This window comes from Caretta caretta, chromosome 18 (genome assembly GCF_965140235.1).
Source record: "Caretta caretta isolate rCarCar2 chromosome 18, rCarCar1.hap1, whole genome shotgun sequence".
Classification (NCBI taxonomy): Eukaryota; Metazoa; Chordata; order Testudines; family Cheloniidae; genus Caretta; species Caretta caretta.
The window spans coordinates 17337660-17364153 of record NC_134223.1 but is presented as its reverse complement, the minus strand read 5'-3'; the positions used below and the strand labels follow the sequence as shown (position 1 = coordinate 17364153).

The 26494-nt window shown below is 42.5% G+C and overlaps 2 protein-coding genes across 17 annotated transcripts in view; one reads left to right on the top strand and one right to left on the bottom strand.

Annotated features, from left to right (window-relative positions):
- The window catches only part of LOC125624484 (cyclin-dependent kinase 11B), a 44509-nt gene extending 24298 nt beyond the window's left edge, over positions 1-20211 (top strand). For 9 of the 12 annotated variants that reach the window (XM_075121224.1, XM_075121222.1, XM_075121221.1 and 6 more), the window contains 8 exons: positions 1127-1234; positions 2346-2462; positions 2731-2879; positions 4480-4669; positions 5590-6150; positions 7626-7690; positions 9061-9115; positions 13061-14507. In XM_075121224.1, the coding sequence (XP_074977325.1) occupies positions 1127-1234; positions 2346-2462; positions 2731-2879; positions 4480-4669; positions 5590-5682 (657 nt within the window). In that variant the 3' untranslated portion in view covers positions 5683-6150; positions 7626-7690; positions 9061-9115; positions 13061-14507. Of the gene's footprint in view, positions 1-1126; positions 1235-2345; positions 2463-2730; positions 2880-4479; positions 4670-5589; positions 6449-7625; positions 7691-9060; positions 9116-13060; positions 14508-19753 lie in introns of those variants that run through there. The other 3 variants (XM_075121216.1, XM_075121215.1, XM_075121214.1) reach the window with 3 other exon arrangements.
- The window catches only part of MMP23B (matrix metallopeptidase 23B), a 42530-nt gene continuing 26934 nt past the window's right edge, over positions 10899-26494 (bottom strand). For all 5 annotated transcript variants that reach the window (XM_048825209.2, XM_048825210.2, XM_048825208.2 and 2 more), the window contains 6 exons: positions 23473-23612; positions 20207-20374; positions 14862-15026; positions 14308-14418; positions 13022-13148; positions 10899-11731 (listed from right to left, as the gene is read on the bottom strand). In XM_048825209.2, the coding sequence (XP_048681166.2) occupies positions 11557-11731; positions 13022-13148; positions 14308-14418; positions 14862-15026; positions 20207-20374; positions 23473-23612 (886 nt within the window). In that variant the 3' untranslated portion in view covers positions 10899-11556. The remainder of the gene's footprint in view (positions 11732-13021; positions 13149-14307; positions 14419-14861; positions 15027-20206; positions 20375-23472; positions 23613-26494) is intronic.

Below are 26494 nucleotides of genomic sequence, written 5' to 3'. Positions count from 1 at the left end.
CAAAACATCTCTATTCATCATGCTGTCATCCTGACCCTATCCTTAAGATCGGTCCGCATGTTCCTGTTATCTTTGGGGAGTGTGGTTATTGGGGTGTTCTGGTGCCACCCTTCTGGAATGTGTTTACGTGAGTGTTTTGTGCCTAGCACCTCTTAGGAGTATGTGTTTTTGCAATATCAGCCCTATGCTTGCCAAATTCTGTGAGTAGGGCCTGCCTCTTGCTCATTACTTGACTTTGCTTCATATCAGCAAGGTTTTAACTACCTTAACCCAGGCCTCAGGCCTCATATCAGGCCTCTAATACAAGACCTTATGTTTCAGGCCCTCTTCTTACTACATGTGTGACCTTAAATAAGTTGTGTAGTCTCTGTGCCTCAATTTCTCCATCTGTAAAATAGGGATAACACTTTTTTTAACTCCCAAGCATATTGTAAGACTTAATAAATTAATTGAAAAGTACTTGTATAAGTTCTAAATTGTAATATTTTTCTTCCTGTTGAAGGAAATAACATTAAAAGGTGGGTATTCATTCTTGGGGACAGATTATACATATTTAATTTATTTAAAAAAAAATACTGGAAGGGTATGTAACAAGTAGGATCAGGATATAACAGTCTTCTGCAGTTTCACAGCTCTAATATCCAGAGGCAAAATTACAAAGTAACTATTATTCAGAAACCTTAGGGTATTAATGTAGTATGTAGCCTATACTGTGTCCTTTCCTAAAGAAGACAGCTCTTTTTCACACTATATGAAATTTTGCTATTTGTTATGGGATTGCAATTAGCACCATCTAATATTTTTTTTCTGCCATGAAAATTTACCAGCCTAGGGAGAAAATCTACTAGACCTTTGCCATGATGGTCAGTAATGGAAAAAAACCAAATTATATTTGCCTTACCAATCAAAATAAAGTAATCGCCTTGGATGAGGGAGCAAACAGAATTTTACAAGACTAACTTAAATCAGTGGTTTAAGTTTGCAAGGAATTAGCAGAATAACTTTTTTTAAGGGAGTGAGGGTGGAGGAAAATGACTGCACAATGCACACTGGCATTGTAGATGACACCAGCTTCTACTGTGCGTTTTTTAGTGGCTAGTGCTAATGATGATCCATTCTCATTCAGGTTGGAGATTTTGGACTGGCCCGAGAGTATGGGTCACCTCTGAAGCCTTACACACCAGTAGTTGTGACACTATGGTACAGGGCACCAGAGCTGTTACTTGGCGCCAAGGTATGCTTTGTTCTGTCTATCTGTGAACTAAGATGGCAGTTAGTCTTAATAGCGCCTTGATTTTTTTCCCCTTATTTATTTTGCAGTTGACCTACAAAGTATGCATGGATGATTTTTCATAGTAGATTTAGAGATGGAAAAATATGGAGCCGAAACCATACTGTAATTGCTAATTTAGTGGAGGAAATTTTACTTGGTTTCCCATAAGCGGAAAAGGTTACATGCTTCCGAAGAGAGGTGGATGGGTGTAACTGTTCTTCTTTGGAATATTAATAGGAGCGAACTACCAGGGTTTTACTGTTAGAGACTGGTGATGTTCATCAGTGCCATATAGGGAACTGGATTGCTTGATTTTTGGAGATGGGGAGGGGACAATGGGGGCGGGGCATCTTACTCCCATTCTCTACAACGTGTGGAAGCTTGATGCACAGCTTTAAACAGCAAAGCAAAGCATTTGGCACCACTTCGATCACGATGTCCACCCGCTGTTTAGCTGATCCATACTGCAGGCTTGGAAGAGGCCTTTATGAAACTCTAGCTGGTGGTCTGGTTAGTAGAATGTGGGTTGGGAGAAAAACCATTGCAAGAATCACAAAAGTAGATGGTGTAAGAGTTAGAGAGAACCTATGCTCTGGGTCCAAGATTTTCACCATATCTTATTAATCAGGGGCTGTGCAATATGTCAGGCTGTTACAGGTGAAAAGACTACTTTTGTTTAGGAAGAGAGTTCTACTGTTGTGGTCAGATTTTTGCCCCTTAAACTGAGACTATTCTTGGGGCAGAGGGGTCAAATGCAGAACACAGTGCTAATGTATGATAGGGCAGTGGCTAGGACTCCCTCTGCTAGTTGTGATGGGAATGATTCTCAACATGGGGTGAGAGAAAAACATTTTTGTGAGTGTCACATTTCAGTATGTGATGTTTCTGTGTATAATAAGTAACTATTTTATCATCCATAGTAACTTCTACTTGAGAATATGCATGGTTCACATGCAGTGAAATAATTATAATGTACAGTGACCAAAGTAATCAAATCATCATTAAGTTGGTTGGCAAACCATGTCTAGTAAAGTAATTCCACCTGTAATTTGTACATTTTATCTATTTTCAGGAATACTCCACTGCAATAGACATGTGGTCAGTAGGTTGTATATTTGGAGAATTATTAACTCAGAAACCGCTGTTTCCAGGAAAATCAGAAATTGACCAGATTAACAAAGTTTTTAAGGTAACTGATGTTCTTGGAGTCACTGATAATTGTTGTAGCCCAGCACTGCTCTAGAAGGATATAGTAAGCAAATTAACACCCCCTCCCAGCTCTGATATAGATATAACAGAGCCTTCTGTTGTTCAGCATATACATGTGGTCAATATGTTGTTAAAGATTGTGCTTTTATTTTATGTGTTTTGATATTTATCAAATCATATATGTGGAAGGAACAAGAAAGATGCACTGCGGTGTGTATGTTCTTCTAAGATAATATTTTGATTTGCAGGACCTGGGTACCCCCAGTGAGAAAATCTGGCCTGGGTACAATGAACTGCCTGCTGTAAAGAAGATGACATTCACAGAGTATCCCTATAACAACTTACGCAAGAGGTTTGGGGCACTCCTTTCTGATCCAGGTTTTGATCTCATGAACAAGTAAGTGTAAATTTCTATTGGAATAGAGGAAGAATCCATTTATTACAGATCTATAATTATGGAGAATTTCTACAGTCCTGCATCAAGGCATGGCTTTCTTTTTGGTTAATTTAATTTCTCAGGAAGGTGAGACTGATGCATCTCAAGTCTCTTGAATTATCAACTCCCTAAATTCTATTCTTGGCCTGCACATAGCTACCTCTAGTGAACCTGAATCCTGACATGTAACACCTCTTATTACTCCACTGTGCTGGCAGAGTCAAGGACTGGAGTCCTAAAATATAATGTTTGTTTTCCAAGTAGTAGTTTAGATCATTCATATTGCATTTAATTATCCTGTCCTGTGAGTCTTCCCTCTTGCAGCTTACTGATGGCCATTGATATCAACAGTGAAGTCATAATGTTACAGTTAAACTGGAGGGGGTGGGAAGGAAAAGGAAACAGATCTTAGAATTCATAAGAGGAAAGTGGAAAGCTAGGGGAAAAAATAGTCATCTGTATTTTGTCAATTCTGTTAAATCAGCTGTTCTGGTTGTCTTCATAATTAGTTCTATCCCTAGATCCCTGATCCTCTGTTCCCTGTCTCTCCCTGCCCTTCTTTTTCTTCTTCTTCTTCTCCTCCTCCTCTTTTTTTTTTTTTTTTTTTAAAGGATGCTGGCAATGGCTTGAGGGATTTTTTCCCCTAAAAAGTTCTCCTAGATTTCATGCCATGTGTATGTACCTGGAAAGGACAGATTCAGGTACCAGGTTCTATGGAAAGTCTGTGTCCATCCTTTGTAAAAGAGGATTTTCAGTCCTCTCAGTTTAGCCACTAAACATGCCAATCAGCTGTTGCTTATTTTTCTTTGGAATGAGTAAAACAATATTACTTCGAATCCCTTAAGTAACCTGCCAAAGTCTGTCCTAGTAAAGATGGTTGTCAGTACAGTGCTGTATAACTCACAATTACTTAGGTTAAGATGGGTTTGTCTCTTAGAAGAGATCATTAGTGCAGGATGCATGTATGTAGGCCCTGGTCCTGCACAAGCTAAACTTTACACATATTATTGAAGTCAGAGGGACCAATCTCTCTTTCTCTCTCGCTCCAAATGTTTGCAGTATGATGGTCATATTATGCTAAGCTTGGTATATGGCACAATAGAGACAAACCTTTTGTACTGTTACGTGCTTGAAATAGTTGACCACAGATTGACTGGTCAGGTTATATTACAGAATTGTGTAAGAGTCATCCTTACTACAGAGTGAAGCAACATATAAAATTGTGTTAATTGAACCACTTTAGATCCTTTCTAAGCTATATCTGACTACTCATTCATCCAGATGCTTTTCCTGATCTCTGCAACTCAACAAATGTATCTTCAAAAAGGGTTATTTTTTACTTTAGTGGTGCTGAGTGTGTATGGTGTTGGTACCCCTGAAAAATAATTTAATGTAAAGTTCCAGTTTTTATTTACTTTTAAAAATAATCCTTTTTCAGAAAATGGGAATATCTTAAACTGGATGTCGGCATATTTTTTTCCCCTTTGAGCTAATTTTCCCCCTTTTCTCTGCTTTTTTTTTTTAAACCCCGTCCCACTCCATCCCTTTGAATAATTTTCAGGTTCTTGACATACTATCCAGGCAGAAGAATCACTGCTGAAGATGGTTTGAAGCATGAGTATTTCCGAGAGACTCCCCTTCCTATTGACCCATCCATGTTTCCAACATGGCCAGCAAAAAGTGAACAACAAAGAGTTAAGCGCGGCACAAGCCCACGACCTCCAGAGGGAGGACTTGGGTATAGTCAATTGGTAAGTTTCCCAAATTGGTAAAGAGCCAAATTTTGAGGTAATCCAGCATAGAATCTCCTACTGTCCCTTCTTGTGTCTCCTGGTGCTATTGTTGTGAAAACTGATAGACTGGACTGTATCACCGTATTGGGTTTGAAATCATTAGACTTACTAGCAAGTTCATTGTTCTTAAAAAGTGAATGTGGCAAGTATGGTGGCATTTTGATCATGGATGAAGACTGAAGTCCCATGCCTGGTACATTGCAGGCACCACTGTGCAGAGGGGGAAGCTGCCCTGCTTCCTCCAATATTGGGGCTAGGGGAATAGTCCAGAAAAGTGAGGCTCGTACCTTTTCCGTTTTCTGGGCTTCCTATGTGCTAAGCTTGACTTGAGAAGCCATAGCCATTTGAATCCGCTGCAAAATCTCATTGTACTCTTCAGACTCCTCATTCAGAGCTTTCTTCTCTCCCTTCCCAAGTCCAGCACATGTTAGACAATACATTTTATTGGTTGTGCTCAAGCTACTTTTGATCACCTGTGAACAGATGACGTAAGTTTCTATGTCCATAATTTTGAGGGTGTAAAATCTCAAATGGCAGATGTGCCCAAACTGTATTTGATCAGTTGGTTAATATGCTGATTTACCAATGCAGATCGTGCAGTCACAATAGTTTTTGCATGCTCAGAGATAAAGGCACTCAAAAACAAGCATCCAAAATAGGAAATTATAATGAAGTCCTTTTGGAAATATAGCCCTGGGGTGTTGATTAAATAACATGAATAAAACTCCACTTAGAGCTCAATGGTGAGGCCATTAAATTTAACATGGTATTTCCTGTATCTTATAAATATTGTTCACTTTGCTTTTATTGTAGTGTTAGAACAGTGAGACATACATTTCTTACTTATAAACACATGAATTATATATTCATTTTCACAGGGTGATGATGATCTGAAAGATACAGGTTTTCACCTGACTACCACAAATCAAGGAGCATCTGCAGCAGGACCTGGCTTCAGCCTCAAGTTTTAAACTTAATATGAGGAGGGGAAAAAGACAGAGCTTTGACTTCAACCATGCTGTTGATGAATGGATTTCAAAGTGCTCCAGTTTTGTTCTTCGCATCAGGAAGACTCTGTATTTTACACAGAAATAGCCAGATGTCATCTTGCTGGGTGTGGAATATAACTGCTGCATTTCATTCAGGGGACTGGAATGAATTAATCCGAAAAGCCAAGGATCATTACAAAAATTCAAAAAGGAAAACTTGAAGTACAATCTCGGAACTGTTTTTTTTTTTTTTTTTTTTTTTGCTTGTAAATTTGTAGAATTAAAATCCATTTTTAATTGTTTAACAGTGTGAAGGATTTCATTTTCTTCACCTGCACCAGACTTGGATGGTGGTGGCACTAAATCTTCTAGAGAGGAAACTTAGAGAGATTTTTCTCTCTCCATCATCCCCATTTGTGCTTACACAATTGAAGCATATTGTCAGCACAGGTAGAAAAGCTCTTTTGTAAAGATTATTATCTCTTTGAATTCAGTTGCTTATTTCAGCAAGAAACCCTAAAGGCATTTCTGATGTCTCTCCTATTCTGTGCCGCGCTTAATACTTACTGACCTTTTCTGAGAGCCCCAAGTGGTTTCTGATGGATTGACCTACTGTATGTATATATTCACAATGGCTGTGGTGCAGACCAAGAACTGCAATATTCTTTTTATAAATCAAAAAGATTTAAATCATTATTTTCTGAAGGTAGTCTTGTTAATGTCTCCCCTTTTTTCCCCAAAAGAAAAGGTAGGTGTACTGAATTTACAGTGCTACCTTCCAACACCTACATAGACTAGCCTTCCATAGGAATTGTCCTGAAATGTTGTACTCTTTTGCGTTTCTAATTTATAACTGATCTATCCTTTTCAGCGGAGATGTCAGAAAGGAATACTATAAAAAGCTGGACATTCATGCAATTAGAATTAGGCTCCAATCCAGTAAAGTGCTTAATTTGAATGATATGAGTAGTCCCATTTATTTCAGTGCAACTATTCATGTGCTTAAAGTTAAGCATAATAAGTGCTTTGCTGGATCAGAGCCTTAGAAACAGGATTTTTATATATACAGATTGTCATAAATTTTAAAAGTAAAATATTCTTGGAGGAAAATAGAAGTGTATCAAATATTTTCTCTTAGGCCTAATTTTCTAATTTGTGGTGAATGGGGGTGGGGAGGGGAGGGGAAGGAAATTTTTAGTCTTGTTACCTGTCTGCTTATTTCAGAAGCAGACAGGTAACAAGACTAAAAATTTTGGCAAGATCATACTGTATTGTGAGTATGTGGCAGTTATTAATGTATGGAAAAGCAGACTCCATACTACATCTCTCAGACTGCAGAGCAGAAGAACATCTGGCAGTGACCGGCACAATAGCTGATAAAGGATTAAAAATGTGACTTTATATTGTGTGTCAAATGCCACTGTAAACTTTGCGCATCATAACTTTTGTATCGTTCCCTTGGCAACAGTGGCTATAGCCACCAATGGACGTTGCACATAGAAAAGTCTGATTCCCAGCAAGAGAGGATTTTTTAGTAAAATTTAGCTGGATTAAGATGGGAATTTTGTCTGGTTTTGAAAAGTGTGTGATTCCAGATGTTCCAGGGGAAGGGAATATTGCTACTTGCCTCTGTGGAGCAGCATTCCAGTTGGTCTGCCTCAGATTAATGAAACAAGCAAAGAAAACACGTAATCTTTTAATTCAAAAATGTCTGTTTTTCCATATGGAGTGCTTACTGTGTATGATCCTAGCTTGACATGTCCATACAAAAAAGATTATTTTCTGTTCCCCTACCCTCAGAAAGTAGCTAAATTAATTTGATAAAATCAAGTCCCATGTTAATCCATTTTGTACAAATAAATAGAAATAATAGTGAAATGCTAATCATGTTTTCCCAGCCGTAAATCTGATATTTTTTTTTATAGGCCCTACATATACATTTTGGGTGTGACTGGCCAAGTGTTTTCCATATTAAAGCTGAGCCTTTAAGGTGGGTAAATTTTGTTTTTAAATCTTAAGCTCTGTAAAACTGAACTATGGTAAGAAAATACTTTGAAAACAGTTTGTTCAGAACCACTCTTTTCAAGCATTTGAATTCAGTCTGGTGTGTTTCCATAAGCTTTCAACACAGGCCAATGTGCAGATTCTACTCTGAGCATGAGCAGAAATGGAAGGACTTTTGTAATGCTTGCACATTTTGCAATGTTGTTAACAAAGTTCGCTTTGAGGATAGAGTAATCAACTGTTATAACAGCAGACGTGAAATTTAACTATAATTCCACCATGGTGAAGTGTTTTTAGTATCAAAGTTGGGTGATAGGAATGGGAATACAAGGCTTTTAAATATCTGATTTTTCCTGTACTGTGGGGAAAATGGGATTGGCACTTGTTTGCTCTTCGAAGGCCTGAAATATTTCTAAATTTGTTTTGCTTGTGTTTATCTTGCTTTTCCAGAAAGATTCTATCAATGACTATAGCTCAGTGGTTTGAGCATTGGCCTGCTAAACCCAGGGTTATGAGTTCAATCCTTGAGGGGGCCATATAGGGATCTGGGGCAAAAATTGGTCCTGCTTTCAGCAGGGGATTGGACTAGATGACCTCCTGAGGTCCCTTCCAACCCTGATAGTCTATGATTCTAAGACTAGAAATGTAGTAGGTTTGTTGTCATAGTCCTGTTCTACCCTTCGAGAAATCATCATGGTTAGTTAAAGTTGGTGTATGAATGGCATCTAGATAGTAGGGCAGGGCTGGATGGTTTGCAGATCCTCTCCTTTGCTAAGTAAGCCACTTCCTGCATTCCCTCCTCCACCATCCATCTGAGCAACAGCCAGCCTGGCTCTGTGGGAAAACAGCTGAACAGAAGACTTTAGCTCTACAGGAAGCCTATAAACAAAATACTCATCCCTCCACAACAAAACCACACAGCTGTTACTCCTTCAGGATCCATTCTCTCAGAACCCCTGTGAAATGTCATTGGGAGCAGGGGGTCTCTGTTAGCAGATCTCAGCCCACAAGCAAGGCTGGAGGGGTGTCATGAGTTTCTGTTGATAGGCTTTCTGTAACACGCTATCAGAGCAGCTCACATACACTAATAAATTTACAACCCTCTTAGGCAGGGGAAATGTTATCCACCTATTACAGATGGGGAGCTGGGGCATAGAGAGATTGAAATCCACGCTGTGATGGGTGGAAGAGAAACTAAGAGCTACAATTAATCCCAAACATGAGACAAGGCAGGGACTTTTAGCAGAACATTTGATGCAGTCGGGCCTCTGCAGTCTCAGAAAGTGAGATTTAGCTGTAAACTGACCCCCAGACCCTAAAAAGAAACACCTATTTTTTTTCCTTTTCCCTCCTCAGATCTCTTCTTGTCTCTGTCTGGGTAGATGGAAGTTCACTTTAACCCCACAGCACTGTAAGTAACCTGAGAACATTTTGGTTGTAACAGTGATGGAAGAAAGCTGGTTCTGTAATTTGAGTTTGCTGCAGCTTTAAGATGCCTATTTTATTGACATAACATCACATGTGGTTGTTAAATGAATCGTGAAATTTTAGAAAGAACCATAGTTACAGCAGCAGTTAATGGGAGCAAAACAAAAAACCTTATCATAAAGCATGATGATTTCCCTGTGCTCCACCATGCTTAAACTGAATAGGAGATGTTAAAAAAAAAAATTGCCTGAGCCAGTTACTGAGTCTCTCAGCAGCTGTGGGAAAATTGTCCCTGTGATATACTTGGGCACAATGAGGTGGGACAGGAGATGTGGAATTAGAAAGGTATTCCTAGAGTTAGTTAGCTATACTGTTAAAGGTGTGGATTTAAAGTGAGATTATACATCCCTCTGTGGACACACTTTTTCTGGAATAAGATCAGCTTTTCATAGTTTAGTACATGTCACTTTGGAAAGGCTTTAAACTCAGCTCCAAAATAAGTTGTCCATAGGGCAGTTTACAATTGTACCTATCTGTCTAGTGCAAACATCTTTCAACACGCACACCTGTCCTATTGCTTGCCCCAGGTTTAACTGCTGAACTTCACTAGATTATCATCCAGCCTTTGAATTAATAGTGTTGTCTTTCCTGAAATGCATGCAAGCATGGTCCGATATATAACTACCAGGACAGTCGTTCTTAGAGTTTATGGCAAGAAAATGCATCAGAGCCAGGGATTAGTGTTAGATGTAGGTTTATTTACCATCTTGGTTACCTACAAGAAAGGGGTAAAACTCCACATTAGTTAAATGTGAATATTTTACATTTGGCAACTACAAACATCAATAAGGGCAGGGCAATAAATATGATGGGTGTTAGAACTATTTTAAAATGAAAAGTATGGTCAATGGGAAACTTCTAGGAAAGCAGCAATGTCCACATGGTGATAGACAACAGCCAGGATAGTAGCTGGCAATGAAGTATGGCAGCAGAGAAAGCAAATGTGAGCTTCTGGGCTGAATAGTCAGAAATGGTACATCAGAAGCCATCTATGTAGCCCTAGATAAAAAACGGGTGGTGGGTGAGAAAAGGGGAACTCCTCTTAAAGACACAGGAGTTTTCAGCACTTCCATAATATTATTGGCGGCCTTTACCTGACCATCAACAAATTAGAATTCTTAGAGCAGAAATAATGATGGAAGGAGATTCACACTTTAGAATTTGAGCTCAGGAAAAAAAAGACACCTGAAGGGTAAGGTCTATTTGACTGTAGAACAGCTAAGGGCAGTGGTGGAAAGCCTAGTTCTTGAGTCATTTAAAACAGGACAGGATAAACTTGTTGGAGGGACCAACCAGTCATTGGACTCCATGAGCAGAGAGAGGGAAAAGCCCTCTAAAAGAAGGGAGTTTGCAGGCAGAGAACATTCTATTCTAAGCCAGCTGTAAATGGTAGTGCAGTAGTATTAGAAATAGTTCCTATGTCTTGGTGGGGGGAAGGAATGTGGTAGAAAGATGAACAGGGCCTACTTTGATGTAAAGCAACTTAGCCACTGTAAACTTGACTGCAGTGGAGCTAAGGCTCTGTCCTCTAGTTGACCTATAGAACTTGCAGGAGATGAATAATATATAATCAGTAATGATGTATGCATTAAAACCAAGTAATAGTTTTTGTCTAGAAACAGCAATGCCCTGTTGCTGTCTGATGTGGGGCTGTCCCATTATCCATCAGATGTTTACTTGATCCAAGAAACAAAAGCACTTCCATAGTTATTTTAGTGATTTATTTGTAACTTGTTATCTAAGAATGACATCTGATGCAGGCTTGGAAGCTACAGACAGAGGTAAACAACACATTGTGATAAATACAAATCACAGAAACATTTACAGGGGGAAGACGCATTCCCTGGCTATTTTAGTTATGTAACATTTGGAATTAGAGAAATTTTCCCTGGAAAAACTGAAGGAGGTCTAACTCTAGAATGAGTGCTCAAATAACAGCATCCATGTAGAATATAGCCAGGGATTAGTCTCTTGTTTCAAGCCCTGCTGCCATATATTGGCATTTTAGAAAGTTAAAGTACAAAGAAATGCTTGACAAACCCTGGAACATTAACCAGTCCTTTTGTTTCCAATATATATCCAAAGCTATTGCAACATCAAGCTGGTGACCCATTTTTATTCTAAATGATCTACAATTACCTGGGTAATCTTGGCTTTAAGATTTTTTTCCCCTCTTTTGCTTGATAGTAAACTCCTGATCATTGGAAAAATTTCTCTAATGTCCAACTTTCTTGCCCCTCCCCGGGTAGCAGCTGAGTTCTATGCTGGGTTGCTCTGCTGGAGGTTAAACATAAAATGCGGAAGAAGATGGGATTTTTGTCTGAAACAACTAGCCGTAACTGATGTCCTCATTCAAGACCCTTGTTAGTGTCTAACCCTAATCCTCCAGGAATAGGTAGTCAGGATTCTTTGCTTTTTCTTCACAATGCAGGTATAGGTTCCTTCATTAATTGCATTGGCAATAATGCTCATGTGGTCATCATTTAAGGCTAAGTAACCTGGATATGAGTATTCCAGAAGCTCCTTGTCTTTATACCAGCTGTCATAAGGAAAATAGTGAGAGTTAAACACACAGCATAGATCAAAATGCATTGAAGAGGCTTGTCAGTAATAAGAATTTGTATTGGGGTTGTATCATAGCACAGACAAGACCAATTTGAAATGTAGATTAAACTTCAAAAGCCTCTACCTCCCTAGGGACTTAGGTTTCTTCTAGTGGCAATTTCAGACATGTCTAACAGGCAGCTAAATACCTTTTGAAGATCTGGATCTAAATCACTTAAGCCCCTAAATTCTATTTTCAGAAGTTCGTTAGGGCCAGACCCAGACCCACAAAGGTAGTTAGGTGCCACTGACCTTCTCAAAACATCCAAGCAGGTTAGGTACTCTATTCCCATTGAAATCAGTGGGAGTTAGGCACTTCACAATTTATCTGCATTTTTAAATACATCTGAAAATTTTAAAAATGAGTTATTAATAGGACCCCATTTGAGTCCTACTGGCAGTATTTGTGATTTTATCATGTTTAAAACACAATTCTCATGCTCTGTCCTGTGAAAGACCCAGGGAGACAGCCCTGTCATGCACATTGTAGCCAAGTGAAAAATAAGGATTTTCTTCCCTTTCTAATCTTTGTTACTTGCCACAATAGGTTGAAAGTAGTATTAATTTTATAGATTCATCCATTTAAGGCCAGAACAGACCATTGTGATGATCTACTCTAATATAACATAGACCAGAAAATTTCCCTAGGGGTTAGAGTTATTGTTCCTACTATTTAAGTGAAGTAAATAAGCTACTGTGAAAGAGAGACATTCTGATAGTGTTGCACATAGATTCTGGGTTCTTTAAAAAATTTAAAACTAATAATACTTGACACTAACTGTTGCATTCAGTAAAGCATCCCATCCACATTGAGAGGAGGGGCTCTAGCATTCCCTGGTGGGTTAAATTCTACATTGTTTGTTGTGCTCCTCCACCTGTTCTTAGTCCCGCACAATTTAAGTGTAAAACGTGTTTTTGTTCTGTGCAGCATCATCTCACTCTGACAGGGGCTCCTAAATACTACTGCAATACAAATAATAAATGATACATTCTAATTTTAATGGCTATAAAGAGAAGCCTTAAATCCATGGGTCTCAGACTAAACTGCTACTTTGTAGTGTCACTTCCATGAGGAAAAGTGTTCTGAACACTGTTTACTCCAGTGAAATCACTACTAATTCAAAGAAAAACCCATCTCAGAGCATTATTTCTGGATGTCTGATATTGTTTTTGTCTGTAAAATGCAGCGTGTCCCAAATGATTGGAATGGGGGAAGAGTACTTACTAAACTTTGCCTTTTTTATGAATAATCTTCTGTCCACAGCGAAAGGTGACATTCCTGCCTTCAGGAACAATCTTGGTTTTCGTCCTGAGTGGAGGAAGAGTTGGTGCTACTGTTGGAAAAGGGAATTCTGTCCACCAGAAGGAGGGAAAAAAAATAGCTAAGTCAGTTTATGCCATTGGAAAGCATTGCTGAAGATAACAGTATTTTTGAGGAACCACACTGCCTTTTAGATTTCCTTTTCTGTATAGTAGTTCTTCAAAGCTTCCTCCTAAATAAGCAAGTATTGGAAAGGCATTACTTTATCATAATTTCCATAGACAAATAACATCCTCTCAGTGCGTTTACATGGCACAAGATGACATTGGTTGACTTTTTTCTATCACCACAGCCTTGCCAACACTTGTGATTTTAGCGCAAGTCTCATGATATTTGCTGATTTTTCGGAAGGGGGGGTAGAGGAAGGTTTATCCTAGGTCCTGGATTTACATGAGAATCTGTGCAGGGAAACAGTTTACATAAAATATAATCACTGTCATTGAAATGCTGTTCTAAGACATACTTATTAGTCTGAATGGAGGTACACAACCCCAGTGCCCTCTTTCCTTTAGTCCAGGCTCACAAATATAAAACGAAAAGGAGTACTTGTGGCACCTTAGAGCTCACAAATATGTTCCTACTGCATTGTAGCAGGCACGACACCTAATCTGCAATTCAGCACTATCGGCTTGCATTCTTCAAAGCCAAAGTGTAGTAACTGCAGTTAATGACATACTTTTTCCTCTCTGATAAGATGGGGGAATAGCCTAAAATTTGTTTAACAAAGCAATTACCAGGTTTCAGATTTCCAAAGGGATGGGTTAGATCTAGAGGGTCAAGTGCAAGTTAGACTAACCAACTTTAGCTCACAACTTTCCCACCTCGCCATGTAAATTATGGTACCAAATACCTCACCTCTGAATTTTGCCCTCAAGAGGATCTGATAGGGAAGCAGCACAAGGCACATGGAACAATTCTTGTGTTCACAAACTCTCAGGGTCTTGGGATAAAGTTAAATCAGAGAGGAGGAACACTGACCAGGACAGCAGACTTTTCCATACTCTAGACAACATACCCTGGGGCTGAAATGCAATAGGCAAAGCAAGGGTGTTAAGGGCATCACTGATAACAAGACTCTTCCAGACCAAAGGATTCAGTAATTTGTCACTAACATTCAGATAGCTCACACAATTTAACATTGTCCCTCTGTCAACTCTTATGACCCTTAACCCTGGAAGAGGAGCTGATACCATAGCAGAAATCACAGCTGGACGGACAGTGCTTTTTCATCAACTTCCTACGAGTCTCACAGAAACCTTTCCGAGTCCATGATGGACATACGAATAGTCTGTCTGTGCAGCCTGAAATGAAAGGAGACAAAGCATTAAAGGGACAAGTGCCATTTCTGTATGTGAAAGAAAGTGATGTGCAATAAAACAACATTGGATCACATTGTGTGAGCTTGATCTGCCATGGGTAGGAATCAGCCTTAAATAAGAACATAAGTAGTGTGCACTTTCCAGTATTTACATTAATTAACAATGGGCAGCACTAGGCTGGACCCTCAGTGGAACTGTGAATTTGCCCCAGGTGAAGGTCTGATCCCATTGACTTCAATGGAGCTACGAGACTAGGTGAGGCTCTGACCCACTATTCCTTAATGCCAGTAGACAGCTGTGCAGAGCAATGTCATTTTGAAGCCATGATAGGCATCAGGAAATCAGTGCTGCTCAGGATCAGGCCTTTAGTCTGGTGCTCTTTACACTAACAGCTACAAGAAACAAACCCTTTCCTCTCATCTCACCATAGAGTCTGTGAATCCCCCACATGTCATCCTGGGAGATGGTCTTTTTCCCAGTTAAAGTGGCATTGATGTGCATCAGGGCATTAGAGTTCAGGGAGTGCATGAGTCCCAGGGCATGTCCAATTTCATGAGCTGCTACATGTACGAGGTCTGTAAGCCAAACACCTGGGAGAGGAAAAGAACAGCAGCAGAAGTTACACAGCATGGTTCTGTTCACTCACCTCAAAGTATAACAATGGATTCAGCTCAGTCAGGACGCAATTTCAGACTTTGTTCAGGAATTGTTTTGTCTGGGGATTTGCCCCAATTCCATCTCTGGTGCATCAGCAGTGGATATTTGCACCAGCAGCTCGTACCCTGGTTTCATGCACTGTGCAAACAGCAGCTTTGCCTGTAAGAATTTACATTAGAGCTGCTACATTTGTGCCTGAAATCAGGACAAAACCCCAGCATGACCAGGCCAATGTGTTTCTGGCAACATTCTCCCTTGTTATTCCTACAGCATCATGCTTAACTAGGACATGATCATTTAAGGATGAAACCATTAGCCATTTACATGTATAAAGCACGCTGTTTTGATTGTTCTGCGTACACTTGGGGATAAAACTCCTACAAGGCAGGTTACATTTTTGTTGTACTGACTTAGCATCCCCTTAAGATGTAGAACTGAACTGCAACTTCTTGGAGACTTAGCAGCAGAGATGGATAGATTTTAACAGAAGGATGATGATGATGATAATCATCTACTCATAAGACAGGCCAGAGAATCTCACCCAACAATTTCTGCATCAAGTCAATTTGTGATTGAACTAGAGCAGCGCTCAGAGAAAGATCGCATCTTACAAATTTGCTTAATGCATTAAATGGGAGTCTCTGGAAATGCTGGTTTACCTTTGTTTTTGGCTGTGTCTCAAGGCACTTTTCGATGGTGGATGAGAGAATCTTCTGTCCCTGTCTATTGTGATGTTAATTTGCATCTGTGCCCCCACATATTGCAGCCCTTCTGAAGAATCGTCCATCTGAGGAGCACCGTGTGCTTTACAAACATTAGTGAAGTCAGCCTTGCAGCAACATCAGTATCATCATTGCTGTTTTGAAGGCAAGCAATTACAGGGACTGGATCTCCTCTCATTCAAGTCACTGCAACTCAGAAGCATCTCTACTGAAGTCAATGGGGTTACATTGCTGCCAAACCAGTGAGAGTGGGAAATCAGGTCTAGGAGTTTGTGGCAGAGCCAGGAATAAAATTCCGGTCTCCCGACTTCCTGTTCCAGGCCGAGGCCTGAGCCCCAGAACCACCCTTTGTACCCTGAGACTTTGGAATGACGATTTTAATTGAATTGTGACACACACAGCTCTTCTTGCCCTCAGCTAGGAACTTGAACTCTTCAGTTCCCCTCGTGCTCTGAACCCTTGACAGATGTACCCTGTTCCTCACTTGGTACCCATCATTCCTGATGTGGCTAAGAAATTTACTGCGATACCTCGTTTCCTCGAAATAGCTTTTAGGGAGCTTCATGGTTTATGCGGATATCTTTCTGGATTCTGCCACCTTCTTGGTGGAGTGGGGACGACAAACACTCACCCACTGTAACTACTGCAAACCCAAATGTGGTTAACGTTGTACCAGCAGCTGTTTGCAGAAAAACAAGTTACCAGTTGATAAGTATATGGTTTGCTGGCTAGCAGACAACACCCATAAAATACGAACATCGGATTTTTAGTATCACCATCACACTGCCATGGAATGCATTTAATCTTCAGCTCAGGGTTTGTGCGGTTTTTTCTCCCCTCCCCCAATACAAATGTTAGAGAATCTTGTAACATGACCTCGCTCCATCTCTCTTTGAATATACGTTGACATTCCTGCTTTAAATGCCTTACAAACAGCCTTAGTCCCTGGAAGGTTTGTCTGGGGTTTTGTTTTGGTCTAGTTTCTATTTCCTTGTGCTTTGAGGGAAAAAATGTTGTTACAAGTCATTTTGGATTATCATTGAAATTCTCTCTCCCAACTGGTTTCATAACCCTGTTGTCTGAGCTGTTTGTTGTTTTTTCTATAGCTCTGTAAGCATGTGACATACTTCGCAACAGGTTAAAATTAAAAAGTCAAACAAAATCCAAAAATCCTTGTCCTGAAGATGTAAAAAAGCACTTGAAATAATTCTGCAGTGGCTGGGAAAGGATTAGGGGTGAAATCCACCCCTGTGCAGAGGGCCAGCACCAGACTGTATACATCATTTAATTCCTACCTTACTTTAGCAGTAGGATGCAGGATCTTTTAGTTGAAGGCAGCAATTCAGATGCACAGTGACTGTAATGAGCTGTAAGCCACTGGACCAGTGTCCACATAAAAAAAAATTATTACCCATATCTGACCCCTGGCAGGCAGCCTCAGAAGAGAGACCCAGGCTGACCGCAGAGCCTGAACTACCCTCTCCAGAACAGAGGTGATATTGGCAGGGAGTTAGGAGACTCTCATGCTGCTGCTGCTTTACTCAGTCTGACTTCCACCTTTAGAAGTGGTCCAACAACTGTCCAATTTTCTGCCAATCTGACCCTCCCATTTCACACTGGTTAAGCACTCTGATGTTGTGTGCCTGCTATAGGCCTAAGTGGGAATTATACGGTGTATAGGTCTGTGCTGGCCCCGTGCACAGCAGTGCAAGTCAGCCCTTGTCTTTCCCCCCATCACTGCAGAACTATTTCTAGTGCTTTATCCAGTTTAACTATAACATGTTACAAGTGCTTCCACTACTTCCCATTGGAGATTATTCTAGCCCAGTAACTCTCACCAGCAGGATATTTTCCTTGATAGCAAACCTAAATTTTCCCTCTCTTAATTGTATCCCATTACTTCTATCTAAGGGCTCATCTACACTGGGAAAAATTAATCTGAATTAACTAAAACGCTGTACATTTAAAGTGGATTAGTTAAACCAATTAAATCCGTGTGGAAACACACACATTCAGAATTAAAGCGGCTTTAATTTCAAAGTGAATTAAACTAAACCAAACTAAGGTTGCTTTAATTCTGAATGAGAGCATACATACAGGGTTTTAATATGATTTAACTAATCTACTTGAGAAGCTAATTCAAATTAAGGCCTGGTCTACCCTCAAGAGTTATATTGGCATAGCTACATGGTCAGGGGTGTGAAAAAACCACACACCCCTTGGCGATGTAACCACCAGGTGTAGACACAGCTATGACAATGAAATAAGGCTTTCATTGACACAGCTGACATTGAGTACATCTACACCATGGAGACTATCAACTATAGCTATGCTGGCATAACCCCAAAGTGCAAAGACAGCCCATACTGATGGATGGTATAGGAACACCGCCTCCCTGACTGACAGTAGCTACATCGACAAAAGCATATATATATATGTGTGTGTGTGTGTATATAAAGTCTGCTGCAGTTTCCACGGTATGCATCCGATGAAGTGAGTTATAGCTCACGAAAGCTCATGCTCAAATAAATTGGTTAGTCTCTAAGGTGCCACAAGTACTCCTTTTCTTTTTACATCGACAAAAGCATTCTTCCATCAAAGAACCCCCAGTGTAGATGCAGCTAAATTGGCATAGCTACCTTGGTCAGGAATCTGAATTTTTCATATGCCTTACAGCTGTAGCTATGGTGACCTAAAAGTTCAAGTTTTTTGTTCAGGGAGATTGTGTACCTACACCAACAGAAAAACCCCTTCTGTCAGTGTAGGCTGCGTCTACACTATGGGGCTATGCCAGTATAGTCTCTGTAGTGCAGACATATCCTGACTTTCCCAAGTGTCCCCATAGAGACAAGCCATAAGTAATTCCTCTCCATCCTTGGTGTTCCCAGTCTTTCACTTACATGTCAACTGTTCGGTCATGTTATGATCTTTTTTGTGAATTGAAAATAGTGTGTATAAATAAAATGTCAATATTTTTGAAAGCAACTAGAGATTTTGGTTGCCTAATCGGAAGTACTATAATGACCCTGATTGTCAGGAAGAATAGAGCATGGCTCTCTGAAAAGTCAAGTCCCTCTAAGAGGTCTCAAGTTGGAAACCCAGAATCACCAGTCACTTAAAAACATCTTAGTAAACATACACAGGCACAGATATGTCATATATGTAATATTACTTACATTTACAGAACATGTGTTCTCACACACACACACAAAAGAGATAAAAGACCTTCTGCTAAAATGATAAAAAACAGGAACACACGGGATACATTTCTAAAGCTTCTCCTACCCTGCTTTTTTGGTAACAAACAAAAAACTTAACTTCAAAGAAATAACATTTGCCTTATGAAATGAGCTTGCTGACTGGTCAGGGACCATCTGCTTGTAATTTAATGTTACTTTAGACATTGTTTAAAAAAAAAAAACACCAAGATAACTTTAGGTGCCCACAAGCTTGAAAATGACCATGTATGCAGGAAAGCTGGTTACAGAGGACAACAAAAATGTGAACAACCATGCCAAGAAATCTAAGTAACATAACGTGGCCCTCCCCAGAGATAGCACAGCTGCTTGGACTGAAGCCAGTCCTGATTATTTGTAATGTGGTTGGAGCCCACTGAATTACTCAGAAAGAGCTGGAACAGCCACCAAAACGAGAATATTCCATGGCTGGAGTTCAGTCACACGACAGCAATACCAACAGCCACAAAAATCACACCAAACTTTCCTTTTGTCTCTCCCAGTATTGATTAAACAGTGAGAAAATCTGCACCTAAATAAACACCTAAGGCCAAATCTTGCTCACCTTACACAAGCAGTTCTATTCAAGCTGCTGAGACTTTGCGTGAGGAAGTTGGCCCCTACAGCAGTAAACCCCTGATAAAGTTATACATTCCATTCCATCACAGTCTCATGAAGTCAGTAATGCCTCTCCTTCTGCAGGGACAATGGATATCAACGCAATCTAGCTAGCTGCAGGTTCATCACCCCCTTCCACACACACTGAGAAAAATGGATCATGGTTGGAAACATCTTCCAAAAGGCTTGAACTGATGGGGTGAAACACCTTTTATAGGTCAGTAGCATGCGCCAGGTTGGTCCATCAAAGGTAATATCTATCTAGAAAATAATGGCTCCTGCAGACTTAATTATGACACTGATACTGTGCCTCCATAACAACTAAAAATAGGTTCAAAATCCCTCTGAGTGCTGGGGAAGTTTCAGTCTGGAAGCAGACTTTGCAACATGGCGGGTCCCTCCCTAACAACAACCTCCTCCATCGGCATGTGTGTCTTGTGAACCTTTCAGGAATTTGAAAAGAGTGAGCAACATCATTGTGGAAAGATGCAATCAGTCTGTTGGAGATGTAGATCCCCGTGGAGACAAGTTACATACCCTTTTTCCAGCTGAACCGGGTGTTTCCCAATATCCAATATTCATGGTCATCAAAATGGATTTCTCCATTTTTGGGGAAGAAAGCATGGGCAAGCTCCCCTGTTGTCCCATCGAAACAATGATGGATGAGTGACTCCAGGCAATCAGTGTGGTTTATGGAATAGAAGCCTGTGAAAGAGAATACATAGAGTGAGACTAGTCAGTATACTTCATACATGCATGACTGAATGAACAAGAGTCTCAGGGACATATTCTAACATGTAAGTTTTCCATCCTACAGATGCACAGAAGGAAAACCGAACTTAAAGAGATAGTTAGAAATGAGGGTTGAATAATACAAACCAGGTCCAACTCTGAACTGTTTGGGCTGACATTGGATTCAGGGTGGTCTCCAAAGGACACAAGTTAAGCTTCCCTTCAGAGAGGAGCTCCTGTTTCAACACCAAGTGGAAACTCCTTCTTCTTTAATCAGGGTACTGAAGAGGAGGCAGTGACCCAATCCAACAAATGCTAAGCCTAAGCACTGTATGGACACGAGCAACCACAGCCCAGCATGCCCACCTCCCGTCACGTGAAACCACTTCCCCAATCTCTACCCATTCTGGTCAACAACTGCTTTCTGCACTCCTACAAGAAGCTATGTGAACTTTTACTCTAAGTCATCTAATGCAGCTTGGATCATTTTGGTCTTTCTTTGCAACTGTAAATGCCTTTCACTGTGTGTCTCTTGTACAGGGCTACTACATGCACCAGTCTGGCATACAAGCCTGTAGCCTCTGCTTAATCCAGGTTTCCCACAGGGGAATTAGTTTAGTGATTGAGGCAGTGTCAGAATCTCTCCATGTTTTCCCAGGAGTGAGCCCTCCCATGTCTGCAATGGGCTCTCTAGCTACTGCCTAGAGGTCTGGGAGGAGACTATCAATTCTGCTACTACTGACAGCTGGTGGAGACTCTGCTATAAGGGTGGCCTAGCGTTTAGGGCACTGGACTGATACTCAGGAAATCTGGGTTCTACTCCCGGCTTTGTCACTGGCCTGCTGGGTGGATCAACAACTCGCATCGCTGCACCTCAGTTTCCCCATCTGTAAACTGGGGAAACTTTGTGAAGAGCTTTGAGATCTAGAGATGAAATACGCACTAGAAGCCAACTTCTTCTGGTGCTAGTGGGTGCTCGTGTCCCCCCCCCGCCCCCGTCTCTGCCCCATTGGACCCCCTCCCCAGCCCCGCCTCCCTCCCTGAGCACGCTGCATTCCCCTTACTCCCCCTCCCTCCCAGCACTTGCCACATGAAACGGGGGAGCTCTCGGGAGGAGGCAGAGGTGAGCGGGGGTGAGGGGGGGGCTGGCTGCCGGTGGGTGCAGAGCACCAACCAATTTTTCCCCTTGGGTGCTCCAGCCCCGCAGCACCCATGGAGTCAGTGCCTATGCCTAGAAGGGCGAGGTATGATCATCTAAAACCATACAAAGATCCTTGGGCTGGGACCAAGTCTTTACAATAGTGCCCAGGCCATAATTTGAACTCCTTTGCTGAGCTGCTGCTACTTATAAAGGGTTATTTAGTTATAACCACTTGCCTGCAACGAATGTCCATCCAAAGCTCTTTACAAATGCCTCTGGGAGGCAGATAAGTGTTGTCCCCATTTTAAATCTGGATTTAACACAGACATGGAGAGGTTAAGTGACTTGCTCCAGGCCACTGCGCAGAACCTGGCTCTCAGGCCTGCGCTCTAGTTACATTTCATGCAGTTCTTAATAGGTGCCTGCTGGAATAGGGCTCTGTGGAGCTCCTACGTGGCAGCATTTCGCTCTGTTAGGCAAGGCCCCTGGGGAGGTGGATCATCTGCTTTCAGGTGGTGTCACACAATAGCAGAGCGAGAAACATGTTGCAAAACAATGGAAACTTTGCTGGAAATCCTGAAGACACCGCAGTCTGCACAGGAAGGAATTATCATGTCTCCCATAGGCCATAAATCCTTAAAGGAATTTACATCTAGAATGTGAAACTAACCAGATGATCCAGGATTAAAAACTGCATTGTGATTGCCCAGGGCTGAGAGCTTCAGAAAGGCACCCAGTGAACCTGCATAGCAGCTGAGAAGGGAAATGGCTCAGTAAGATCTGTGGAGATAAACAAGGAAACGGGAGCTGAAGCAACCTACCAACATGCAGCCGAATCCTTGAGGTTGAAGCTGAGGCCTGGTTTTGCAAGGGATTGCACAGTGGATGGTGAGAAAGGAACCAGAGTTAAGGAATAACTAATCGGATTTAAAGAATGGTCTGGAGTACCTGGAGAGCTAGCAGGGTGGGGAGAGAGAATAATAATAGCTAGCTTTTGTACAGTACTTTTCATCTGGCAATCTCAAGGCACTTTACAAAGGAGGTATCATTATCCCCATTTCACAGATGGCAAACCTGAGGCACAGAGAAATGAAGTGACTTGCCCCAGGACACCAGCAGGCCAATGGGAGAGCTTGGAATAGAGCCCAGGTCACCTGAGTCCCAGTCCAGTGTTCTGTGCACTAGGCACCACTGCTAGCCCAGAGAAGGAGAAGCTGTATTGAACTTCCTCTTCAGTTAGTGTGTTTGTACCTGTAAGAGCAGCTCAGATACCGTGGGGACAAGTGTGATATAAATATACAGGTAGACCTTGCTCTGCATGAGGAAGAGGAAGCAGGCTGAACAGCAGGGAGAATACTGCTGAGGTGTTCTTCCTCCTGGGGCATGTGGAGTGCTATTAGGATTTCTCTATAAATAAAATACCAGGAGGCATCATGGCTACCAGTCAGCATACCCGTCTAAGATCCAGGAGAACTGTGCTCTATTCTGGGGTCTGCCACAGACTCACTGTGACTCTGGGTGAGTCACTTCACTTCTCTGCACTTCAGTTTTCGCATCTCTGAAATGGGGATAATCCTGCTTCACAGGGTGTTGGGAGTTTTCACTCTCTGAGCTCCCTGGATAGCAGGCGCTAGGGAAGTGATAAATACTATAGCCCCTTCTCTTGCCGAATACACTGAGTTAGATTCCTCCCAGAGGGAAGGCAGGTGCACTGAAGGTCTGGGGCTGCATCTCCAATACCAGCCAGAGGATGTGGTCCAGCCTGTGCTGTGGGGAGGAGCATTCCAGTTGCAGGACTCCTGGGTCTCACCCCAAAAGTTCTGCAACCAAATGCTCCAAGGAACACAGACCCCCTTTTGGAGACAGAACATCCCCTAGTGCCAGAGCCCACTCTCTTTAGCGCAGGACCCCAGGGTCCTTGCAGACCTACCTATTTCCAGGTCACTAGACAAGTTGGGTGGCACCTCCTTGAAGTTGAATGGTGAAACGTTGCTCCACATTCGGAAAGCAGCTGCCACCCCCTTCCGTGTGTCACTTTCATTAATGAGGTTTCTCGGGAAGGACACGATTCTGCAGGGAGACAAAGGGTATGTCTACACTACGGAATAAGGTCGAATTTATAGAAGTCGGTTTTTTAGAAATCGGTTTTATATATTCAAGTGTGTGTGTCCCCACAGAAAATGCTCTAAGTGCATTAAGTGCATTAACTCGGTGGAGCGCTTCCACAGTACCGAGGCCAGAGTCGACTTCTGGAGCGTTGCACTGTGGGTAGCTATCCCACAGTTCCCGCAGTCTCCGCTGCCCATTGGAATTCTGGGTTGAGATCCCAATGCGTGACGGGGCTAAAACATTGTCGCGGGTGGTTCTGGGTACATATCGTCAGGCCCCCGTTCCCTCCCTCCCTCCGTGAAAGCAAGGGCAGACAATCATTTCGCGCCTTTTTTCCTGAGTTACCTGTGCAGACGCCATACCACTGCAAGCATGGAGCCCGCTCAGGTAACCGTCACCCTATGTCTCCTGGGTGCTGGCAGACGCGGTACGGCATTGCTACACAGTAGCAGCAACCCCTTGCCTTGTGGCAGCAGACAGTACAGTACGACTGGTAGCCGTCATCGTCATGTCCGAGGTGCTCCTGGCCACGTCGGCTGGGAGCGCCTGGGCAGACATGGGCGCAGGGACTAAATCTGGAGTGACTTGACCAGGTCATTCTCTTTAGTCCTGCAGTCAGTCCTATTGAACCGTCTTATGGTGAGCGGGCAGGCGATACGGACTGCTAGCAGTCGTACTGTACCATCTTCTGCCAGGCAGGCAAGAGATGAGGATGGCTAGCAGTCGTACTGTACCATCTTCTGCCGAGCAGCCATGAGATGTGGATGGCATGCAGTCCTTCTGCACCGTCTGCTGCCAGCCAAAGATGTAAAAGATAGATGGAGTGGGTCAAAACAAGAAATAGACCAGATTTGTTTTGTACTCATTTGCCTCCTCCCCTGTCTAGGGGACTCATTCCTCTAGGTCACACTGCAGTCACTCACAGAGAAGGTGCAGCGAGGTAAATCTAGCCATGTATCAATCAGAGGCCAGGCTAACCTCCTTGTTCCAATAAGAACGATAACTTAGGTGCACCATTTCTTATTGGAACCCTCCGTGAAGTCCTGCCTGAAATACTCCTTGATGTACAGGCACCCCCTTTGTTGATTTTAGCTCCCTGAAGCCAACCCTGTAAGCCGTGTCGTCAGTCGCCCCTCCCTCCGTCAGAGCAACGGCAGACAATCGTTCCGCGCCTTTTTTCTGTGCGGACGCCATACCAAGGCAAGCATGGAGGCCGCTCAGCTCACTTTGGCAATTAGGAGCACATTAAACACCACGTGCATTATCCAGCAGTATATGCAGCACCAGAACCTGGCAAAGCGATACCGGGCGAGGAGGCGACGTCAGCGCGGTCACGTGAGCGATCAGGACATGGACATAGATTTCTCTGAAAGCATGGGCCCTGCCAATGCATGCATCATGGTGCTAATGGGGCAGGTTCATGCTGTGGAATGCCGATTCTGGGCTCGGGAAACAAGCACAGACTGGTGGGACCGCATAGTGTTGCAGGTCTGGGACGATTCCCAGTGGCTGCGAAACTTTCGCATGCGTAAGGGCACTTTCATGGAACTTTGTGACTTGCTTTCCCCTGCCCTGAGGCGCATGAATACCAAGATGAGAGCAGCCCTCACAGTTGAGAAGCGAGTGGCGATAGCCCTGTGGAAGCTTGCAACGCCAGACAGCTACCGGTCAGTTGGGAATCAATTTGGAGTGGGCAAATCTACCGTGGGGGCTGCTGTGATGCAAGTAGCCCACGCAATCAAAGATCTGCTGATATCAAGGGTAGTGACCCTGGGAAATGTGCAGGTCATAGTGGATGGCTTTGCTGCAATGGGATTCCCTAACTGTGGTGGGGTTATAGACGGAACCCATATCCCTATCTTGGCACCGGAGCACCAAGCCGCCGAGTACATAAACCGCAAGGGGTACTTTTCGATAGTGCTGCAAGCTCTGGTGGATCACAAGGGACGTTTCACCAACATCAACGTGGGATGGCCGGGAAAGGTGCATGATGCTCGCATCTTCAGGAACTCTGGTCTGTTTCAAAAGCTGCAGGAAGGGACTTTATTCCCAGACCAGAAAATAACTGTTGGGGATGTTGAAATGCCTATATGTATCCTTGGGGACCCAGCCTACCCCTTAATGCCATGGCTCATGAAGCCGTACACAGGCAGCCTGGACAGTAGCCAGGAGCTGTTCAACTACAGGCTGAGCAAGTGCAGAATGGTGGTAGAATGTGCATTTGGACGTTTAAAGGCGCGCTGGCGCAGTTTACTGACTCGCTTAGACCTCAGCGAAACCAATATTCCCACTGTTATTACTGCTTGCTGTGTGCTCCACAATATCTGTGAGAGTAAGGGGGAGATGTTTATGGCGGGGTGGGAGGTTGAGGCAAATCGCCTGGCCGCTGGTTACGCACAGCCAGACACCAGGGCGGTTAGAAGAGCACAGGAGGGCGCGGTATGCATCAGAGAAGCTTTGAAAACCAGTTTCATGATTGGGCAGGCTACGGTGTGAAAGTTCTGTTTGTTTCTCCTTGATGAAACCCCCCGCCCCTTGGTTCACTCTACTTCCCTGTAAGCTAACCACCCGCCCCTCCTCCCTTCAATCACCGCTTGCAGAGGCAATAAAGTCATTGTTGCTTCACATTCATGCATTCTTTATTCATTCATCACACAAATAGGGGGATGACTACCAAGGTAGCCCAGGAGTGGTGGTGGAGGAGGGAAGGAAAATGCCACACAGCACTTTAAGCACAGCACTTTAAAAGTTTACAACTTTAAAATTTATTGAATGACAGCCTTCTTTTTTTTAGGCAATCCTCTGTGGTGGAGTGGCTGGTTGGCCGGAGGCCCCCTCACCGC